At 41.9% G+C, this 23,394-nt stretch overlaps 3 protein-coding genes across 10 annotated transcripts in view; 2 read left to right on the plus strand and 1 right to left on the minus strand.

Moving 5' to 3' along the window:
* The first annotated feature begins 6 nt into the window (after positions 1-6).
* tdp1 (tyrosyl-DNA phosphodiesterase 1) lies at positions 7-4,828 on the plus strand. The gene is made up of 16 exons (XM_029145339.2): positions 7-167; positions 484-1,095; positions 1,223-1,266; positions 1,440-1,495; positions 1,680-1,776; positions 1,903-1,937; positions 2,076-2,168; positions 2,325-2,495; positions 2,632-2,710; positions 2,843-3,019; positions 3,412-3,460; positions 3,587-3,653; positions 3,808-3,915; positions 4,036-4,138; positions 4,269-4,374; positions 4,602-4,828. The coding sequence occupies exons 2-16, from the start codon at positions 486-488 to the stop codon at positions 4,673-4,675; spliced, it is 1,869 nt and encodes a 622-aa protein (XP_029001172.1). The 5' UTR covers positions 7-167; positions 484-485; the 3' UTR covers positions 4,676-4,828.
* A 1,022-nt stretch (positions 4,829-5,850) lies between these two features.
* LOC114851746 (homeobox-containing protein 1-like) lies at positions 5,851-17,868 on the plus strand. 4 transcript variants are annotated; one of them, XM_029143399.3, is made up of 11 exons: positions 5,851-6,059; positions 9,705-10,205; positions 10,795-10,880; positions 10,963-11,073; positions 11,544-11,700; positions 11,782-11,864; positions 11,987-12,082; positions 12,277-12,371; positions 12,653-12,736; positions 12,872-13,232; positions 13,564-17,868. In XM_029143399.3, the coding sequence occupies exons 2-10, from the start codon at positions 9,706-9,708 to the stop codon at positions 13,202-13,204; spliced, it is 1,545 nt and encodes a 514-aa protein (XP_028999232.1). In that variant the 5' UTR covers positions 5,851-6,059; position 9,705; the 3' UTR covers positions 13,205-13,232; positions 13,564-17,868. The 4 variants fall into 4 exon arrangements, with proteins under 4 accessions (XP_028999232.1, XP_028999231.1, XP_028999233.1 ...); XM_029143398.3 differs by having other exon boundaries at positions 12,872-17,868; XM_029143400.3 differs by having other exon boundaries at positions 12,280-12,371; positions 12,872-17,868.
* Positions 17,869-18,210: 342 nt separating this feature from the next.
* kif13ba (kinesin family member 13Ba) overlaps positions 18,211-23,394 on the minus strand; it is a 29,412-nt gene continuing 24,228 nt past the window's right edge. For all 5 annotated transcript variants that reach the window (XM_055507251.1, XM_055507253.1, XM_055507250.1 and 2 more), the window contains exon 39: positions 18,211-23,319. In XM_055507251.1, the coding sequence (XP_055363226.1) occupies positions 23,114-23,319 (206 nt within the window). In that variant the 3' untranslated portion in view covers positions 18,211-23,113. The remainder of the gene's footprint in view (positions 23,320-23,394) is intronic.

Raw genomic sequence — 23,394 nt, forward strand, 5'->3', positions numbered from 1 at the left:
ACTACAAGAAGAAAACGTTTCAACCCGGAATTTTTATACCAGTGCACTTTTTGCGCTGTGGTGTGTTTTATGTTTTGTATCGGTGGAGTTTGTTCAGCGGTGGATTAATAAGCGTTTATGCGTCCTCAATACTATTAAGTTGTGCAGCGGGTTATTCATCTGACTTGGTAAAGCAAACGCACTCGATCATTACATAAGTCAGTCACTAAACAGTAACAGCACAGGTTTGGTATGAAAAGGGATTTTTTTTCTCCTATGTAACCATTGCAGATTTATTGCTAATTGTTAAACTTAAATCTTAAATTAATAAATCTTATTATGTCTACTGTTTAATTTAGGTGAATTTGTAAAATCAGGGTGATGCTTTAGGTCTGTCAGTATTTGCTCAGGTCCATTCATCCTGACTGACCAGTGTTTCTAACTCTAGGTCACTTTAATCCTGCTGTTTCGCTGATATTTCAAAATGTGTGTATCCCTGACCAGACATGTCGCAGGACAGTCAGCATGGCAAATGGACTATCTCCAGCAGTGATGATGAGGATCTTCCTCCTTCCGGTACAACAGCATCTAACTGCAACCAACTTTCTAAATCTACTGAAAACTCTCGTCAGTCTTCCTCTCCAGTCAGCCTTAGGCTGGACACACAAGCAGCTGATGTAGAGGTGAAGCCAGAACCAGCTAACCCCCCAGTGTCCTCACTAGTCACTGTCTCAGAGGCCAGACAGTCAGCTGCAAAGAACCAGTTAAATCCAGTGAAATATGAAACCAAGGCATCATTGGCTGGAAAGCGTAAAAAAGAGGTGTCAGACGGTTCAGGTTGGGCTCTGTCTGATAGCGATGACGATCATGCTGGAGATGTAAAGGAGCAGGCTCCCACTAACCTACCGAAGAAAAAACCTCCAAGCCCTAAAAGAAAACAAATCAAGGTGGAGAACGAACGCCCTCCAAGTCCCCATGGCCGACTCTATTATATTGATGAGCCAGACGACTTCTTTGAGTCAAGTATTCCTTGTCTTAATGACACCTACAGGTTTTACCTCAACAAAGTGACAGGTCTGGACAAGAAGTACAACAGTGGAGCTCTGCACATCAAAGGTGAGGAGAGTTCATGTTGTTTACTGCTGATGATCTACCTGTTTTAAATCAGAGTAAATTTATCACCTTCTTAACTACTAGTTTCAAGCTTTACTCATCTTTGATAAAATCTCTTTTTTTAATGTAGACATTCTTTCCCCATTATTTGGGACACTGAAAGAATCAGTTCAGGTAAGAAAACAATGAAATCTCAATATGACCCAATAATGTGGTCAATGGTAAACATTACTGTTACCATGCTGACATTAACATTTAAGCACCACTGTGGATACATTTAGCCTCGCAGAGGTTCTAAAATGGCGTTTTCTGGTTTGGAAACTAATGATATACTCTTCTATTTATAGTTTAACTACTGCTTTGACATTGCTTGGATGGTTAATCAGTACCCACCAGAGTTCAGGTAAGATCACATCTCATCACACCAACTGATCAGAGAATCTACTGATAACAGAACCCGCTAGTAAAAAGAATACGCTAAAACAATTGAAAATGTCACAATCTGAAAAAAATGTTTAAAAATATACATGAATTCACATCAATCAGTACAATACAGGGTATATGTTTGTTATGGGTCATGTTTTCAGGGACCGTCCAGTTTTGATTGTCCACGGAGATAAGAGGGAGGCCAAGGCTCGACTGCTTCAGCAGGCTCAGCCCTTCCAACATGTTCGATTCTGCCAGGTACTCATTAGCACTCACCAAATTCAAATTTGCCATTTTTTTTGGTGTAAAATCAAGAAGCCATGTCAAAACTAATGAAAGTTCTAAACAATCACTATTGCTCATGGGAGTAATTTCCTTTAACAGGCCAAGCTGGACATTGCCTTTGGAACTCACCACACGTAAGCATTTATGACTCAAACTACTATTAATCTTAGTACTTTTTCAGTTGTACTTGTCTGGATCATCACAATTTTGAAACATTATGAAACATCTCTAGTTTCATGGTTGTACTCACAATATTGTTGGTGTCTTGTCAGGAAGATGATGCTGCTGTGGTATGAGGAAGGTTTCAGAGTCATCATTCTGACCTCTAACCTCATCAGAGCTGACTGGTACCAGAAATCACAAGGGTGAGTCACTCTGTGGTTTCAACTATCATTTTGTCTCGACTTGGTTTTTGCCAACCACATGAAAAGAAAATGCCGCCCATGCAGTGCAAGCCAATGGTTTCATATCTCTTCCAGAGAGGGTTTGTTATGTAAATTAACCCTTTATTTCCATAATAGGATGTGGATGAGCCCTCTGTTTCCACGGTTACCTAAAGGCAGCAGCGTAAGTGAAGGTGAGTCACCCACCTTCTTCAAGAGGGACCTTCTGGATTACCTGGGGTCGTACCGTGCACCAGAACTCGAAGAGTGGATCCAACGAATTAAAGAGCATGACCTGTCAGAGACCAGGTGAACACACAGTGTGCAGATACTTATCTATATACCTTAAGATACCATTTATTCTATATCTTTGTGTAGTCATATGTCATATGCTGCATGTAATGACCATGATTACATGTTGGTGTAACTGTAATCTTTTCATCAGGGTGTATTTGGTGGGCTCAAGCCCGGGCAGGTATGTTGGTTCTGATATGGAGCGCTGGGGCCATCTGAGGCTGAGGAAGGTAAAGCCCACCATTTTCTCCTCACTTGTCACTAATATACCTATGGTTTTAGGTTATTCCATACCTACACAGCTAAGACAGGCGAATGAGCTGGTTTGTGGTTTTCGTCAACAGTTTGTCTTATTCTTTTAGTTGTTGCATGACCATACAGAACCTATCTCTGGTGAAGAAAGGTGGCCTGTGATTGGTCAGTTCTCGAGCATCGGCTCCATGGGAGTGGATAAGACCAAATGGTTGGCTGGGGAATTCCAGCGCACTCTGACAACACTGGGAAAATCGTCTCTAAGGCCAGACCCTCCCATGCATTTGGTAGGTTTCTCCAATGCACACTCGTTGTGTTCACCATATATTCATAATTGAGTTGTGTGCATATTACAAGATACAACAGAACAAGTTAGGGAAGGACTGCATATTATACTTCACACCATAGGGTCTTGGCCATGGCCTTGGAAGATGGTATTTTGTTGTTACTTTATTTATAAGAAACTTTCCAACAAATGAGACACTTCAATCTGTCTATGTGTGGGAATCAGCAAATAAATTAACAAAAGCATTACCCCAAACTACATGTGTGCTAAGTGACTCTATTTGTCTTTGAGGTGGATATTAATGCTTTCTTATCATCTCTTACTACCACATTCTACTCTATAAAATAATTAAATAAAGTATTTGTTGAGTGGCTAATAGTTTGACTTTTGCAGGTGTATCCATCAGTAGAAGATGTGAGGACTAGTTTAGAAGGCTATCCAGGTGAGCAGTCTTGTTTTATCACGTGTTTGCTATATAATGCAAATAGAAACGACATGACATACTGCATATACATAATATATTTAATATTACTGTTTTGTATGTTGTTGCCATATTCATGGTTTCCAGCGGGAGGCTCTCTTCCCTACAGTATCCAGACTGCCCAGAAACAGCTCTGGCTTCACTCCTTCTTCCAGTATGTTCACTAATGAATTGCTGTAAGGTGAAATAGTTAGATGTCAGTCACCTCTAGTTTGCTTTGCTTTAGTAATACAACTATATTTTTGCAGGACAACTTAATTAAATAATAAGTGTGTGTGATTGTTTGTGTGTGTGTGTGTGCACTGTAGCCATTGGAAGGCAGATTCTACAGGCAGAAGCCACGCCATGCCACACATTAAGACGTACATGAGGGCGTCACCAGATTTCACTCAGCTTGCCTGGTTTCTAGTCACTAGGTGAGTGTGATAACTTTACCTTTAAAGTTTGAAATCTAATAATTAGTTACAGCATTGAAGCACAAGCTTTCCCCTTTAACTTAAATAGATTTGTACTTGTGTATATGTGTTTTTTTTAAGTGCCAACCTGTCAAAGGCAGCGTGGGGAGCACTGGAGAAGAATAACACCCAGGTGATGGTTCGCTCGTATGAGCTGGGAGTCCTCTATGTGCCTTCTGCCTTTGTAAGAGCAACACACACGAACAAACCACAGCTGTATCCTGACTTGTCTTTCATGTTTGCTTACTGATTTCTGATGATAACGAAGCGAAGAGTTGCATAGTTTATGTTGTGTGATCTTTGTGTTTCTCCAGAATATGGCGACATTCCCTGTTCACAAAAATCCCTTTCCTGCCTCCTCATCCTCCTCTGGTTTCCCAGTGCCCTTTGACCTCCCTCCTGTGTGTTACTCCTCTACAGGTACTGTACAGGAACATGTGTGTCTGTGATAGAGTCTCTGGTGCTTTGTGAGCAAAATATGAAGTGTTTTGTTATGTTAAGTTAATTTATTCATTTCTTGGTAAATTGTTTAAGTGCCTCATTTAACCTGATTTAATGATGTGTCCCGATCAACAGTAGCTGTGGTTAAGAAGCTGGTTAAACTTTTAGGTTCCTTATTTTAGTACAACCTCTTTCTTTGTTTTCAGATCAGCCCTGGATCTGGAACATACCATACAGCCAGGCTCCTGACAGACATGGGAACATCTGGGTTCCGTCTTAAACTCATACAGTACATACCCTTACCTCAACACTGCTGTGTCTAGTATTAGTTTACTTTATATGCGTTAGTCTTTAACAGGATTTGTTTTATATTTTATACTGTGTTGTAGACTCAAGTTTTCTACATAAAAATAAAATGTATTGTCATTTTCAAGTCGCAGTGCTGATTTAACATTCCTTATGTTCACTCTTTCTGAGACTCCTTAGGTATAAATTAGTCTCTGGTCAGGCAGCTAAATTGCAGGTCGGCAGAGCTGATCTGATCTGAAATTACTATCTCTTTTTTTCTGTTCCTGAAACAACACATTAATTCTCAGGTGTTGGGTAACAATGTACATTTGTACAGCAGCTTCACATTTACTGTAGGGGTTTGTACAGTTTGCGGTCCTTGTTATTAGTCATGTTTTGCAGGTGCATAGACTTGGAAAATTATTAGATACTAATTAATGTTGTTGTAGCATTTATGGATTGTCCACCTTCACTATTTAAGCATCTGTAGTTGGTACTTTTAAGCGGAAAAATCTTCTACTTGTTGATTTCTTTCTAGCCAAATACTGAAACAATTACATGAGTACTGAGTTTTTATACTTTAAACACCAATGTAGTTTAAAGGCCCTGATGTAAAAGCAGTGTCCTGCTCATCTGCTTTTTGTTATGGAAGTTTTTGCACAGAAGCAGCAGTTATATGAATAATACAGTGTTTAACCCAGACACTGTGCAGCACTTGCAACATTTCGAACTAATGCCAAAGCTAAATGCTGCACCTATTATAAACGTAAGCCTGTGTGTAGGAAAATTATGTTAAAAAAAAGAAATGAATGGTAGGCAGCTACATTTGTTTGGTCTACTGAAACCAAATAAGAGGAACAAAGGCAGTTACCTCATTAACATATAACGTATAGTAGTAGGATTATCAATTATGGCATCTTAAACTTAAGAACAGAGATTAAAAAGAAGACTTATTGGCAGAGTTATTGTATTCCATTAAATTACACTGCACATTTGTATTGTACTTTTAAAATTAAAATATTAGAAACATTGCACAGCACAGTTTCGTAGCAACGCATGAACAAAATATGACCGTCATCTATCTGAGCGCTGAAGCGGACACAGCCAAGCGTAAACCGCGACCTCTTGGACCGACTACATTGGGAGTACAGTAAGCGCTCTGAACTTCGATTCCCGGCGTCCCTTGCGTCATTCTGTCAACATGGCGTCTGGTTGCCGGACAAAAGGCAAATCTGTCTGACGGTGGATTGAAACCCAATTAGAGACGGAGGAGACATTTTGGGAAAACTGTCAGTGTTCGTGTGTCCCTGTGCTCCCGGGCAGTAGATATATGGTCGAACGAACGTCCGTGGAGGCTCTTAGACTGGAATATTAAGGTGAGTGAAGTCCTGCGGCTCCAAGTACTGTTGTCTTCAAAGGGTTCTGCTAGGGCGATACGTTTCCTTTTCCCTCAGTGCCGATCACTGAAAACCCCTTAAACATCTGGGCAGTGTTGCGGTGTTTTACTTGTTGGCGGAGGCTCGGGTCACATCGCGTTAGACCGACGGGCTTTAACGGAGAACAAACCGCCGTTCTCTAATTCGGCGTGGACGCAATTCAGCAAAAAAGACGTCGTGGAAAACAATTTCAACTTTTTGAATTCGCGTACGCGTCTCGCTGGGGCGACGCGCGGCGAAGCGGGCGAATGGGGCGAAATTGCGTCGGAAAACAGCCCGTTTGGAACAGAAACGTGATGATGCTGCGTTCCTGACATGTTGTTTGCAAAACACACAACACCGGGAAGAGTTGCTCTTCGTTATTCCCACGTCTCTACTGGGGATGCCTGTTTTCATGTAGCGGGGCTAAATTAAAATCCAGTATTTTCCAACGTGATTCCGCGCGCCTCTCATTTAGAGAAACTTATAATCATTAGACATCGAACGTGTTGTTTCCGTTTAAATGTGACAACTGAGCTGTTTGGTTTGTGTTGTCGATTGTGAAAAGTTTCCTGCTGTGGCTAAACTGTAGTGCAGGCGCAGCCAGGTGACAGTGTGTGGCCACGTCTGGTTAGGATCTTTGCGGGTTACTGGGTCCGGGAACTGTGATAAAGTTTATTTTTAACCTGACTTTTCTCGGAGCTAGGTCATGTTTTGGACAAAACAGCGATCAATAACAGGTACTGTAGGTACGAGGGGAGCCAGTGAGGCATGGTGGGCTCTTTTGCAAAAGCATTGTGTGCAAAGTATAGTGAGAATAAACGCAGAGAGAGTTTATTGATACACTGCAATAGAAGCGATCCTTAATGAGGTCAAAGGTCAAGTTCAGTGGCAGAGTAGCACAGGGGGAGGTGTGACTGAAGGGCAAAACAGTTTAAACTTGGAGGCTTCACCGTCAGTGTGCGTGCGTGCGTGTGCGTGCATGTGTGTGTGTGTGTGTGTGTGCGTGCACACGTCTGTGTGTGTGTGTCTGTGTGTGTGTTTTCTTGCGGGCCCATGTCCCTATGCACTTCGCCTGCTTGTTGCTGGTGCTCAGCAGAGATCTCTGAAGAAGCAGTGCCAGCACTATTTGATTACCAGTCCCTCTATCCCTACTTACACACATCCCAGACTCAGAATCACACACACTGCTGGCTTTGCTGTCAGCCCACTAAATCCTTCACTCTGAAGGCTTTTGAGCCAATGTCAATACCACCAGAACTATAAAAGCTGCTGACACCTATTAAGAGTTAGACCTTACATTACGTTTTATGAATTGTGAAGGACTTTTGCATTACTACCCCGATGTACAAGTCGGCCATGTTAAGTGTAGGTTAACAAAGTGTGGGGTTGTTGGGGAGATGATGAATTACAGCTATGTTGAAAAACACATGTGGTGCCATGATCATTATTCCAGGTATATGGAAAAATCGCAGCCTGAACTCTGATCCTGCAGCTGCTGTTGTTGTACACACACATTTTTCTACCTTAATAGAATTTTTACTTCTATGCATTATGTTGACATGCATATATTCTCATGACAGGAAGAACACAAGTTTCTCCTCTGTGCACAAGGTGTAATTGTTTCTCCACTTTAAGCACCCAACAGTAGGAGTAACATTAAAGTATAAAAATACTAGTAGTAAATTATTTACCACCAGTAGATTATTTTGTGTATTTTATGTTATTCTTACAGCTTTGTTCCTGAAACAAGTTCTTTCAAGTAGTGAACTGGGCTTTTATTCGACACCTGGCGGAGTGCTTAAAGATGCTAATATATGTAGAGCTATTTGTATTGGAGCAAAGTCAGGTCATCTATTCCAATCTCCTCTTCCAGCGTGGACACGGTTCACACATGCTTGGTTTAAAAATCCTATCTTCTGTTTAGGGTGAAAAGAAAAAATCCCCAACTAAAAAGAAGGCATCTCCATTAAAATCATCATACATTAAAGTCCCCACGAATCCAGCTGTTAATATCAAATGAACAGATCAGAGGTCAGATGTTTATTAAGTTCTGATTTTTCAAAGAGCTGAAAAAAAAACAAATTAGGCATTTATTTTACATCTGCCAATCAGATGCAAATTGTCTCTCTCTTAATCATCCTGTATTCATCTTAGGGTGCATGTGCCAAAAATCTGTACACGAATAAGTCCTCCCTATTGTATCGATCCTGCGTATCAGTCTAACTTTATACAGCATGACTCATCCTCTGCAGCAGGATAAGAAAGTATGGAGCTTGGCTGCCGGAGATGTAAATTTTTCTTGGCATTCTTCCCAAGATGTACGTGCACGCACACACACACACACACACACACACACACACACACACACACACACACACACACACACACACACACACACACACACACACACACACACACACACACACACACACACACACACACACACACACACACTGGCCCTCCCCCTATATAAGTGTTGACATGTCTGCTGACTTTGAAACTCTGCTGAGGCCTGTTTTTTTTTTGCAATGCATCAGAAAGAAAACCATCAAGACAGATGTGTTATCTCATCTCTCTGTTTAGCTTAATCTTTTGCTCTCGCGTTTTCTCCGCTCGCTGCAGAGTCTCATGACAGCTCTGCAAAACATATCTGCCGTAATAAAGGTTTTATTTAATACGGAGGAATGCATCTCATATCTGGAAAGCAGCTGCTGAGCTCTGATGTCTTCTGCTGTGTTTATGTGAGCGCCATAAATCTGCCGGCAGGAAGCTAGCAGATGTGATCGCACTTCCATTTTGATTTGCGATTGTCTCTTTTTGCTTTTTGGGAATGCGAAGTGGAACGGCTCAAGGTCACAGATCACTACGTATTTAAATGTTTTGTTATAATCCTCCATTATTTTGCAGTGATTGCTGCTTTGTTCAAGCCATTGCACTGTAACAATGCAGTCCTTCGTCTTCTCACTCAGTGATTGATGCATGTTATTCTGAGCACAACTGTCACCTGTGTAATTAACACAGTCACTACCGTCACTACCAATCAAAGTTAACACCAAATCAATAGCAGGAATCTTATTTTCTGTTATAATTTAAGTGTCTACAGTTCTGTGTATCCTCCAGGTCAAAGAAACTTGCTGAAGGCATTTGTTTGACTTTGATGATTTAATAATATATTTTACTGTTACTCTCTAATACTCTTTGTTTACATGCATTCTTTTCTCACCGCTCTCTGTTTGTGCATTTTTACACTTTCTTTTGCGCTGCCAACAGCAGATCCCTTGATGTGAAATGTGCTGCTGTGTGTGTGAATAGCTAACAAAAAAAGGAGACCACTCATTAATGGACTGTTCTGTACACATATGACTGGTGTTAACATCCTACATTTGTGTTTGCTATAGCTGGAAGAGTTGTCACATGAATCTGACCTGGAGTTTATGTCTGCTTGCACAAAAGTAAACAAAGCGGACAGTAAAATGTATGAAATTACAGCCTACTCCTTACAGCTGCATAGTTGCTGTAACCCACAGAACTACCACAACGCAGCACTGATAAATCTCCCGAGTCTGTCTTTGGGTTTAGTTATATCGCTGTGATCTTGTGCAGCATGTTCCAACAGTGCGAGGAGCCTCGATTTACCATCGAGCAGATTGACCTCCTCCAGAGGCTACGGAGGACAGGGATCACCCACACAGAGGTCCTGCATGCTCTGGATGCCCTGGACCACCTCGACCGGCAGCATGGACACAAGCTGACCCACAAACCGTCCTACGTACCGCCGTCGTCTTCCATGTCCTCCACCGCCGCCGCCGCCACCTCCTCCATGACCTCCACCGCCACCCAGACGACTTTCCCTGAAACCCAGTTCTCCCTGTCGCCCAGTAACAACTTTGACACCACCTCGCCTCCCCTGCCAGTTCCAGTCGCCTCTCCTGTTGTCATGGCGGCGGTGGCTCAGAACGGTCTGGTTGCAGTGACCAACGGGAAACTGTCGCCTCCCCGGTTTCCACTGGGTGTGGTTAGCGGCACTGTGACAGGACCTGGCTACGGGTTTGAGGCCACTGAGGAGGACATTGATGTTGACGAGAAGGTGGAGGACTTAATGAGGTAAGACCACACGAAGCTTAACTTAGACCAGGATAGGCCAGATCAGACTTGCTTTATGACTTCTTTCCTTCTTTGTTTATTTAGTCACAAATTGTGGCTTTTATTGGGTCTTTGTTCTTGTTCTTTGCTATAATGTATTAAATAAACATGAGTGGAGTCACATTAACATCTTAGTGAAATTGACCAAGGACGAGTGTGTGTGCTGTAAATTACTCCACAGGAGGCACAAAGGCTCAATAGCCAAAGGCTTGTTTTAGCTCACACTGAATCTTAATGTGATGTGAGGATTACTGCCTGTGTGTACACTCAAACATACTGTACAAACACGCACACACACACTCGCAGACCCTCCAGTGCCTCTCATCTGTAGTCTGCAGCCAGACAGCTGCAATCAGAGTGGTATTGATTTCAGGGTGTGTGACGATGAAATCAAACCAGAGCAGCAGAGAATTTCAGAGCGCGGACTGCTCTCAATTCCTTTACTTATTTATCTGCAACAGTTGTTGCCATTCTTCTGCCACAGCTCCAGCTACAGGCAACCTATGACTGCTTCACTATTACATGCTCCATATTCCCTCTCTCCTCGCAGAAGAGACAGCGCTGTGATCAAAGAGGAGATTAAGTCATTTCTGGCAAACCGACGGATCTCGCAGGCTGTGGTTGCTCAGGTAACAGGTGAGTCTGTACTTAAACAGGAGTCAGTAAATCACTACTACTAACACTGAAAACACACGCTTCATCTCTGTACTTCCATTAGGGATCAGCCAGAGTCGGATCTCCCACTGGCTCCTCCAGCAGGGATCGGACCTCAGCGAGCAGAAGAAGCGAGCCTTCTTCCGCTGGTACCAGCTGGAGAAGAACAACCCGGGTAACTCCACCCTCCATCACCAGACCTTCAACTCATACACAGCCTTTCTGGCCTTGCACTTATGAAAATATACAATAGATGAGAACACATCAAACAGTTCTACTACTGCCGTTGAAACCTGAACACTGTCTTAATGCTACAAAGATCCGACCATTTAGACTGAAAGAGGACAAGCACTACTATAACATTATAAGATAAGGGGTCAGATAATCTGTTAAGATCTTTTTGTCTATTGGATGCTGTCAAAGTGTCCTTGTGTTTGTCCCAGGACCTGTTTTACCAGCTGTAATGCATCAGTGCAGACATACGAATCTCTTCGTACAATGATGTCAAAATAAATAAATGTTAGGAGGATGTAATAGTTAACTCCATTCACAACACAAGAGTGGTGTATCATTTACAGTACAGTTATAGGTTTTCATAATCCGTCAGACTTACTGTGAATTATACTTTTCCCTGTGTGGCCTCAGGTGCCACTCTGGCGATGCGAGCTGCCCCGCTGGCTCTGGAGGACATGATGGACTGGCAACAAGCTCCTCCCCCGTTTACCTCGGCACCCGGAGGGTTCCGACTTCGACGGGGCAGTAGGTTCACCTGGAGGAAGGAGTGTCTGGCTGTTATGGAGAGGTGAGGAAGATGGAGCTGAAGGGCTGAACAGAAAATGTGTTAGATCATTTTAAATGTAACAGCGTGTCTGTGTCTACATAGCTACTTCAGTGATAACCAGTACCCCGATGAAGCGAAGAGAGAAGAGATTGCCACTGCCTGCAACGCTGTCATTCAGAAGCCAGGTGTGTGACCGTTACAATTACCACTTAAGTACAAAATCACCAGAGAGAAACTGGAGGAGGGGACGAGGATGCAGCGGTGCCGCTTCTGCTGTGGGTGCATAATCTGTGGGTGTGTCTCATAGGAAAGAAGCTATCTGATTTGGAGAGGGTGACGTCTCTAAAGGTCTACAACTGGTTCGCCAACCGTCGCAAAGACATCAAGAGACGCGCTAACATTGGTAATGTCTATCTCTGAGTAGGTGTGGACGTTAGTGATTGTGGTTGCCCTTTGCTCTATGTGTCTAACAAACAATACTCGCAACCCGCCTGTAACGATCACTGATGCATAACTACACAGTTTTATTTCACTGGATGTGATGATGGGATGTTTTTTCGAGGCCGATATGCTATGATAGAGTTTGTGTTTTTGAAGAAGCAGCCATCTTGGAGAGTCACGGCATCGAGGTTCAGAGTCCAGGAGGTCAGTCCAACAGCGACGAGGTGGATGGAAACGACTTTCCTGACCAGGTAAAAAAAAACATGCTGACAATGCATGAATTTTAGGTCTTTGACACAGACACAGCCTGATAGAGATGTTCGGTGACAAAGCTAACCTGTAACTGTGTGTGGAGCATTACAACATCATAAATCTGTTTCTATTTTGTCAGATGTTTGACTTCTATGTTTAGATAGATGTTATCAGAAGTAAGATAAACACTCAATGCCTGAGGTTAAGATAATAAATAAAATGCAAGTGACATTAAAATGGCCTGGTTATTGTCTAAAGGAAACATGCTGCTCTGTTACAGGGTTGTGATGTGTCTTTATTTGACAAGAGAGCGTCAGCCCGGCAGTTTGGTTTCAGTCGAGCTGATCTCTCCTCTCCAACCCAGGTACAGTGTAAATACACATCACTTCATCTGTAAGACTTGTTGTCAGATAAGCAAAGAGGATCGATTTACAGGAGAAACCTTGTATTTCAAAGGTGATTATTGTGCTAAAGGTTTTCCTATGTTCTCCCCACTCAGGTTCCCACACTGCTGCCCAGCTGGTTTTCTGCCCTGGGAAAAGGAGGCTTGGCTGGGCAGAGGGGAGTGTCTCTGATCGGCCGCTCTCTGGTGACGGGAGCGGGCGCTCAGGTAGAAGGCGCTTCGAGGTTGACGGGCGTGTCCTGGTCTCCACCCTCTCCATCTCTACAGGACGAACCAGCCATTAACAACGTGCTGTCCGAGCCCCAGGACCCAATCAGCGTGGAGAAGACGGGGGCCAGTCATGGCAACCAGGCCTCAACCACTCAGGGGGAGGGGGCAAGGTGCAGTATGGGAAATGACATCAAAACCGAAACGGCCGAGGAAGACTGAAGGGGGTGGCGGATGATGAATAGAACAGGTGTGTTGATATGCAAGCAGATTTTATAGGAATGTAATAAGTGTGAAAAAGACCAAATGTCCTATAAACTCCAACCCTGAGATACCTCCCAACCCTACCTCCAACCACCAACCTGCTCTGCTACACTCTTTTAGGCGCTTCTAGTGTATTATAACAATGGTAATAATTATAAACCTCTGTTCAAGTCCTTCTCAGCAGACTGTGGACAGTTTAGAATGCCTAAAAAAATCTATCAAATTCAAATAATCAATGGATTACATAATAACATCATCAGTCATGTATTGTTTTGGGATAATGTCTTTTTTATTAAGGCATTTTGCATCTTCCATAGGTGATTGCGTGTCAGGACATGATGCATTGTGCAGATTTCCACAGCAGGACAACACTGTATTTGACAAAGGGTTCAAACAGTTTCAGGGTCTTGCACTGTGATCACAACTGAACAGCCTCAAAAATGCGAAAGATGAATTTGAAAGGTTTTAGTTAATTTTATTATTTTTTTAAATGATGTAGCACACAAATAACAATCGGTTATATTTCAAATTGACGCTGTTTCTTTCTTTCTGAGGAAAACAGCAGAATAAGCTTAGTAATAATGTAGATAATGTTTCTGTGAGAATCTATCTATCTATCTATCTATCTATCTATCTATCTATCTATCTATCTATCTATCTATCTATCTATCTATCGCACCCCTGATTTAAATAAGCTCAGAATATGGAAGCAAAAAGAAGTCACATATATTTGAACTGTGTAAACAACCCTTGACATATAATCACATTAATTTTTTAAATTTAAAGACCACAAACGTAACTCCCATAAACTTCTATTTGCTTCCATATCACAAAGATATAATTTCAAAAAAGTATATCAGATGTTTACTCGAGACATAAATGTCTCCTGTAGCTGAAACTGTTGTCAGATTTAAATGGAAAAAAGAAAGAGTTGACCAGGGGACTGGATGTTACTGTACGTATTCATGTCCGGTTGCACAACGGATGAAATTAATAATCACTGTGAGATCGTTTGGAATCAATACAGATCGGTCGGTTAAAAGGGGATTTAGCTGTGACATGAGCTGTTTTAGAAACTACAGATTAAAGTGAAAGTGATTACATGCATACATATTTTACATGTGTATGTATGGTTGCAGTATACACTTTATATATACTGTGAGGGTATAAGGACCCTGTCTACTTCTATTTACAGTATATACACATATTAGCTTCTAATGAAAGAAATTAAGAGTTTTTGTTGGTGGTGAAAGGCGAGTGGAGCAATAGCCAAAGTATTAAGTTTAAACCTTCATGTATTTTTTGGGTGCAGGATAGTCATGGAGGAAATCCAGTGTGTGTTAGACAGATCCTCATCAAAGACGCATCAAATGTGTCAAACTGTGGCAAGATAACTGTGTATTTTCCCTTTTTAGATATATGTGTTTGTGCTTTATATGCCATGTGTTCTAAACACACAATGTCACATTTTAATGGTCAGTTCATTTGAAATGACACCATGGTGATAGATTCTCAGCTGTTTAAACATTTCATGGATCAGTGTGAGTGACAGAGGAGGAAAAAAAAAAGATTTAGGAAACAAGCGGTTAAAGTTTATATTTAGCGTTGGAGTTTTAATTCTTTTTCAAATTATATCATAGACATACTTTAAGTTGGTTGACAGATAAAAATATAATCAAAGCTATACTTATCTCAGTATAGCCATTGTCGAAGTCCAACAGTTTTCTGTATTAGTGTTAGTCAGGTTTCCACTCACTCCAGTAAAACTAAATCAAGTGTATCGTACCAAGTTTATTGGGAACATCCCCCACATGAAACTACAGCATGTGTTCTATGTATTTTCTCCAAAATGCTTTTAGATTGGGTGAAGCTGGAGATGTTGCTTTGACACAGGTCAGCATAGCAGCTGTGGACATTGACCAGCCATCTCACTGCACATGACTTACATGTTACAGAACAACTGCCTGAGTCCACAGACACAAGACGAGTGTTGAAGTCATGTTTGGGACACATGACAACTATAAGTGCAATATTCTCTCTTTAGCTTTAAACCTTTACTGTGTTTACTAGCTGATCAAATCCCTTTATTCTTCTTCAGCCCATCACTGCTCAGTGAGTTATACAGGAGGATGGTAAACGCAAACTTGCATTAATACTGTAACCCAACAGACCAGATTTAGTACATCAGCTTGGATCCAGCTGCACAGAATCATATCACAAATTAGGTTTAGGGTTTTTTAGTACATGGTCTGTGTTGTATTTAATTTAAAGTGCCTTATTTTTTGCCATGTCCTAACATGGGCTCAGTGAATGAAGGAGGACTTCTACAATGGCTTCATATCCCTCACCTCCCATTACTAATGCGAGAAAGCTCAACATGTAATGTTGTTACCAGCCAACACTAAAGTGGCTTCATTTCACCCGGTTCCTCATTGCTCTTCACCAGGTGCTTTACAAGCTAAACTACTAGTTCAGAGCTAAAGACTCAACATAGATACCTCACTACACCCCTCAGCTACAATATAAGCTACACCTCCATAGCTGCTTCAATGTGAAGCTAAGTTTCGACTGTTGAAAATAATGGCAGAGCTAACGGCGTGACATGAGACTGACAGCAGACTGTGACGTAAAGGTGGTCTGTGCTGGCTCATTTGAAACGTCAGTGTCCTCCTTTTAAAAAGGGAAATTTCTTTTTAAACTCGAGCTGATAAGTGTTAAGTCGGAAAGTTAAGGGAAATTCCACTGCAGAAGAAAACATTATCCATTTATAATCCTGTGCCTCCACCAGAGTCCATGCAGTAGTTGTAACACAGTTTCCTCCTCATCCTGGTGGAATATGTCACTTCTGGATTCTGTTAATGTTGTGATGTCTCTGTTAATTGTAAGACAGCAGAGCTGTCCTGTCTTTGCTTTAAGCATTTATTATACTCTGAGGCTATTGTTTGATTTATTTACACCAAAATATCAAAGTATGCTACCCCACTGTGGGTTAGGTTAGTTTTCTTTTTCATCTGCTAAGCAGAGGCCTTTCTGAAGTGAATCCATGGATTCATTTAAGACAATGTGCTGTTTTGAGATTATTTCATGATTTAAAATCATTTAAGTTGCTTTGCTGAAACAGGAAATTGATTGTTTGCTTGTGTTATTTTAAATCAAAACTTTAAAAGCAAAAAAAAAAATTGTAAATGCACATTAATAATAGACATAACTGTAACATGTTAAATGAAAAGTGTGAGGTTGCTGCTTTGTTGTGCATTGTCCGTAGGCGCCTGTTTCTTTCTAAAGGTTTAATTGTGTGGAGATGCTAAAAAAATAAATACTGCAAAAAAGTTTTACTGCTTGGCAGAGTGGAAAGTATTAATGATAAATAAAATGCTCCCTATAGCTCTACCACACTTTAATGGTAGCTGTCTGGAAAACAGATAATAGAATTTAACATTATATGAAACCATTAATTCAAATGTATTTTTCCATTTACAAAATGTCTACATGTGGATAGAAACTAAAAGTTTCAATCTGTATGCGTTGTATAATGTTCCTGTTTAAACAGAGTGGACCTACTTCTCACGTAATTGCTCATTTTTACCCTGCAGATGAAGATTTAAATTAGAAATATAAGCTAAAAACAGTCCTAATGTGTCTGACGTGAATCTTGTTTGTCAGAAACTGAAGGACAAAGTTAAAACAGGGTCAAAAGTTGATCGTTCGCCAAAAATAGACCAGAAGCATTGACTGCAGTTTCAGGAATTTCATTCCTATTGATTGGGGTTTGTATTTTGACATTTCATTGCTTTTAGTTGAGGAAAGTTTTAAACTGCCTGAAATAATGAACTATAATGAACAACAGAACTAGAGCTACAATTACACCACGTTTCCTAAAAGTTAAAATGCAGTTTAACCTCTGTTAACCAGTCTGTTCCTCTGAGCTTCCTTGGTTGGTTCATAGCTGCTGATGATTTAGCTCAGACCCTCTTTTATACTTGGCACTTATAAATGTAAATAGGTTTCTTGAGACCTGACCTGAGATCTGCTTTCTAGACAAGTGAGCGTGGGGAAACTGGTGTCATTGTAGTTTGTTAGTTCATCCATCAGGACTGAATGTAAACACAGTGCTGTTCTCCTCATCTTGTTTGGGTCAATATTGTGAAACCATGAGATGCAGCGTGACATTTACGTTACGTTTTGTTCCAAACTGCTTTTTTTTTTTTGCATGGAGGAAAAGGACATCCATCATCCATATGATCTGAATAAAATGTAAATGTCTCTGTCCTGGTTCAGTCCCAGTGACTGGAACTCACCTTAAAGTGTACCATTCTACACATCAGATATGTTTGCAGTTTTATTTGGGCAATAAACTACAAAATATCACTAAGATAAAAATTGTTAAACCTCAGCAGGATGTGTATTGTCACTTTGAATTTGTATCTTTTAATCCCCCATTATTTCTATTTCAAGATTTAGTGCCTTTTTTGGACAGTAGACTGTTCTGTAAACGCTGTGTAGAAAATCTACATATGCATTTTGTTACTTTTTCATCTGTTGGATAAACTTTATTTGTTACTTTTGAGGTGTGTTTTTATTGATATTCTATTTACAAGGGAATAAAAACTGATCAGAGTCCATGCAGCGTTCTGTGGTTTGTAGAAAGCGTCTGGTTTACTACAGTTAACTTGAAGAGCTGTCTCCAGCTCCGCAGGGATGTTTATCCATGAGGCAACTTCAGCCAAAGGGTGAAGGTCAGAGATGAGATTAAAACCTAGCAGATTTCTTTCCATCACCTACAATTCTTAACATTCACCTACAAACCTGTTGTAATTTCTCAGAAAAGTAAAAAAAAAAAATCACTAGAATCACTTTGTTAAACCATCATTAAAACCGGCACAATTACACAAAGGCTGTGTTAATCCTGCTATTTATTTCCCCCTTGTCAGGTAATGACAGATAAAGAAAAGGAAAGTTATAAATGTAATATAATACATGTTTATTCTTTGGATTGCAGCTTAGAATTACATAAAACAATTAAATTAATCAAAACCCAAACTTGTGCTCAGATCTTTCTTTATAAGTCTTAATATGCACATATATACACATACATACAAATGACACATCAAGACAAACCTGCTCCACAGACTCCACAGTAGCAGTGATTGATAATGATTATTCAGTCAAGATATAATAATACTAATAATACTGCTGACCAGGCTGCAGTCAGTCCCATTATGTGTCTTCAGGTGAACGTGTTAGGACTGGTGGGGCTGCTTGCACTACTAACATGGTTCTAATGAAACTCCCTGACTTATCGAGCACCAGACTCGGTTCCTCAAGCGCTCCTGTTAGCGTTCTATCATTAAACACTTCTCTTAAATGTGGCTGCTGGTACCTGAGGGAACAACAGCTGTTTCTCGTGCTTCCTGGAAAGCAGAAGCAGCCGTTATTGCCAAAAAAAAAAAAAAAACCTACTACAGGCTGTGCACCTGCAAGAAGGCTGCGTCGCATTGTCCCGCGACCGCATATTGCTCGTTTTGTGTGGTTTATTCAAAACGTTTGAGAATAAATAAGTAACTGGATGCACCCAGTTCAGTAGTGAAGCAGGTACAGCTCAGCCGCTACAAGGCCCCGGGGGAAGAGTTGGCAGAGCGATCTGGACGACTGAGGCCGGGGACAGGATTCACAGGGTTGAAACGGACAAGGCAGGAAGTCTGTGTCAAGCATGAACCCAAAGACTGCTTAGAAAATACACAGTCAGATCCCGGGTAGAAAAAAGCTGTAGGGCAGTGGTGGGTTGGAGTTTCCACTGTGTGGAATAACTGAGACTTAATATCACATTCCCACTGGGTGCAAAGATCTACAACACCCAACTGCTGCTGTCTCGACTAACGGAAACTGCTTTTAGTCCTTTTGAACAGCCAACCAGGTTGCTGTGGTTTTCGAATGACCTTATTCAATAGCACAGCCCTCTGAGGGACAGCATTCGTAGTTAAAGACGGGACCATTCCTCTAAAAACAGGTGTGGCTCCAAACTTAAGGCCACGTTTCGGTAGCGGACATGTCGAGTTATGCAGCGATTGCAACGTTAGCGCAGAGCTGCAGGAAATGCTACAGGTGAGTGTGAAAAGCACTGGCACAGAAAGAAAAGACAGGAGGAGGAGGACAACGTCCTGCAGGACCAAGGATTCGTACAGATCGGCTTTGTGATGTTTGGACACAAATCGCAGCGATAAAACTTCATTAGCCTCGTTAATACCTGCTGCTGGCTGTGGCACAGATGCCACTGAAATGTTAAGTCCACTGAGTTAAAACCATCACCAACAAGGCTAATTACTACGTTTACTTGTTTTTTTTACAGTGTCTTATTAAAATTGTGTGTTTCCAACGTCAGAGTCACACCGTGTTTTCATGGTGCTGCCAGCGAAGTTGGAGGAGGAAGTGTCCACAAAGGAAACCAACGCTTGTGGCCAGAGGAGCTGCGCTGCGCCTCGATGCGACAAAAAAAGAATATTGCTCTGTGTTGCACTGAAAGCGGCTGTTTCCAACATCATGAGTTGAGTTGAGTTCCTCCAGACGTGAACTCTTTAAGTCCCCCTGGAGGACTAATTCTTTTTTTTTTTTGTGCGCAAATGACTTGAAGCGTTGATATGAAAATGATGTGCGTTTTCTGAGGCACATGGACATAAAGGAACATCCAGAAGCCAGAAGAAGTGATCTCAAACCCCTAAAACAGTGTCTGAGCAGAGACCAGGACGGGAGGAGACCACCGGCCACAGAAAGAGAGCGAGCGAGCGGGTGGGCGAGCGAGCATGGCTCTGTCGCTCACAACTTAAACTAGGTATAATTAAAGTGGCAGGTGGTGGTAGATTCCCATCTTGGAAGGACACAAGAATCAAATCCAAGTACACAACACATTCACTCTGTTAAGACCATCTCCCCACACACACACGAGAAAACTATCCTTCATTACCGACTGTCCATTCTACAGTATGTACCACTTCACTGCTTGCTGATCGAGAACACACCACACCAACAGTCACCTACAGTAACCAACCAGAGAACTCCACGAACAATAAATACACAAAGACTAACTAAACTACACTATTAATGTCTCTTCCTTTTAAAATTGTACATGAACTTCAACATTATTTTCATCGGTCTTGTGCAGGTGAGTCTTCTTCACCCACATGTTCCTCCAAGGCTCACGTGGCAAAGTGCCTCGTTTTCAAATCTTTACTGCTCCGTGAAAATATTCCGGCCACCGAGGTCACGCACCGACCTCCGATCCCACGCGGGATCCGAAAACCAAACTCTAGTACAGCGAGATAAAGAGCGTTACACGAATCATCATTTACTGTACAGGTACATTTACAGCGCTAATAGCAGCAGTTCTCATCAAACCATTTGTGCAAGATTTAATACAATTAAAAAAAGGCTTTATTAGTTTTCATGCGATAAAGGCATGTGTACAAGCATTTTAATATAAATAGTAAAACCACTTCTCAAATTAAGAAGAAGTGACATAAAGGAATGAAAAAAAGATGACTGATGTGTTTGGACATACCAATGTGTTTACAAGCACTTACAGTATTCCACACAATGTATCATATCATACCATCATCAGTAATATCTATAATAACACACTGCCCCCAAAACTCAGACAGCCATCCTGCTTTAGTGGAAATCAATAGTGTGTGCCATCTTCAGAATAGGATTAGCTTGGGCTGCTGTAAACAGGAGAACTACTCCACTCAGTCCTGAACTATTTGTTATTAACCTGTCAGCACACGCCTGTCGCTCACTTGGTGAGACTGACGACATCCTCAACCCAGCACTTCACGCTCCACTTAGTCTAGCGTGTTAAAAGAGCACTCCAGTGAGAGGCTTCGCAAAGTCTGGAAACTTGCAAAAGACAGATTTTAAAAATCAACAATAAAAATCAGGCAGATGCATTCTGTCCTGAACCCACACCTCCCATGATAAATCAGACCTTTGCACCGTTCTGTTCGTTTGCAGTCTTCATGTAATGACCCTAATGACATCAGGGTCATTTTCTCAGACTTCTCAAACCTTTTGACACGTAAACCCAACCTCATGTATGAAACTGGTGTAGTGCCCTTTAACTAATTGAAAAATACAATAGAGACTATCTGGAATGTTTAATAAACTACTTCATAAAATTGATTCAGTCTTTTCTTCAACCAATGTTCAGTAAGTCTGTGTTTAATACTTTCCCTCAATGCACTTGCAGCTCATAGCAGTGTGAGAAATAGAAGCTACAACTAGATGACTTAAAAACAAAACAAATGCATAGAAGCAAATCAGTTCTGTCAATCGTGAAACGTCCGTCCCACTTTCTTTCCCCCGACACATACAGTGCACTAGTACTTTCCTGTTTCCACCAATGAACCACACATCGCCTCCTGCTGTTGGTCCCGACAGACAGAGAAGCCCCGCTCCGACGGAGAGCGTCTTCCACCTTATGGCCATCAACAGCCATCATTGGGTTATTACAACATTACTGAGGTATGGCAGCAACTGCAGAGCACGTTATCAAAGAGTCTGACAAATTTGCTTGTTGTGTCTATAAAATGTCAGAAAAGTAGCAGATCAAAATCCACAGTGCTGAATCTACAACACCATCTTGATAGTGATGCATCAATCACGGTAATCAGTTCTATAGCTGCTGATAGATGTTTTTGCCAACTAATCAGTTTAATGTTGTAGCTGTAGGAGAACCCTGCCGAGTCATCATCCCCCTCTATCCTGCCGCATCCCAACCACAACCGCCTGCTGTTCACTTACAGAAGCTACTCATCCAACATCTCCAGTGCAAAATCGACTTTTAAAGCGTCCCAGTACTTCCTACGGTTCCTACAGTGGCTTTGTCCAACAAGGACATGCTCTGCGCATCTTCAACACCGACACAATTACAACATGAGCTCAGTGCACACACGGAAACACTGTACAACATTTACAATACACTCAAACACGTACACGCACACACTCCTCCGTGTCCTTTCCAACCTATAGTCCCTGAGATCACAAGGCATCCTCAAAATTAAATACACTGGGGGGAAAAATAGCAAATCAAGCCATGATGAAGGCACATTCTGGGAAAATCTATGTTCAAGAGAAGAGAGTCCAGGAGCGAGAGGTGTCAGTTTGCAGACTGGACCAAGAGAAGGCAGAGGAGCGGCAGCTGGAGCAGGGAATTCTGGGACACCGAGTCCACGGTGTATCCAGGGATGCAAACACATCACGGGTGAAGTTGCAGCTAAAGCCTGCTGTTAGTTTGACAGGACGACAGGTTAATCTCAATCTGACTCAAGTCTCTGACTTTGTGAAACACAAAGAGCGGAGCGCATATGTCACAGTCACATCTGCAATTACGGTACATCCACTGAATATGTCATAGGAAATTAACTTGCAGATTAGAAAAAAAGACTCCTGTCTAAAATGTGATTAGTTTGCATCCCTGTATGCCAGTTCAGCGAGCAGGTCATCCAGTCTGCAGCATCCCAGCCACGCGCCTGGGGAGCTCCGATGCTCAGGAGTCTGCTTTCATTCCCTGTCCGCAGCCTTTCCACTGACTGCCACGTTATCTACTACTATCTCCCACATGATAAACAGTCCTTCCACGGACTTCTTCATATTCTGCATAGTCCCTCTTCAACTTACTTGCATTCGTATAGAATAGACTTTACTGTCATTCCACCGACTTTCTGTGAATGTATGTAGTATATTGTAGTGGGTGTCGTTTCCAACGACACTCGTGTTGTGATGCGTGGGCCTTTTGCATAGCTAGGAAGAGAAGAAAAGACGGGCAGGAGGCTGTGGGGAGCTCGTCTCTCCCATCCAGCTCCTACTTTCCCTGTCTCAGCTGTTCCAGGACTTGCGGTTCTCCCCCCGACGGGCAACCACGGCTTCGCCTCGTAGGACGGGGACATGGGCAGGAGGAGCGTACTCTCCCGTCGCCTGATTAGTCCGGTCCCTGCGGGACAGCCGATCCGGACGGACCAGGACCCCGTAACCTGGTTTACAGTGGAAATATCGATGTCCTCCAACCGAACCATCGTTCTTACCTGTATTGAAAATGACAAATCAGAGGTAAACACAACATTATACAGTACTTCATCAGCTATTGTATTGTCATTGAG

The sequence above is a fragment of the Betta splendens genome, chromosome 3 (genome assembly GCF_900634795.4).
Source record: "Betta splendens chromosome 3, fBetSpl5.4, whole genome shotgun sequence".
In the NCBI taxonomy this organism is placed as follows: Eukaryota; Metazoa; Chordata; class Actinopteri; order Anabantiformes; family Osphronemidae; genus Betta; species Betta splendens.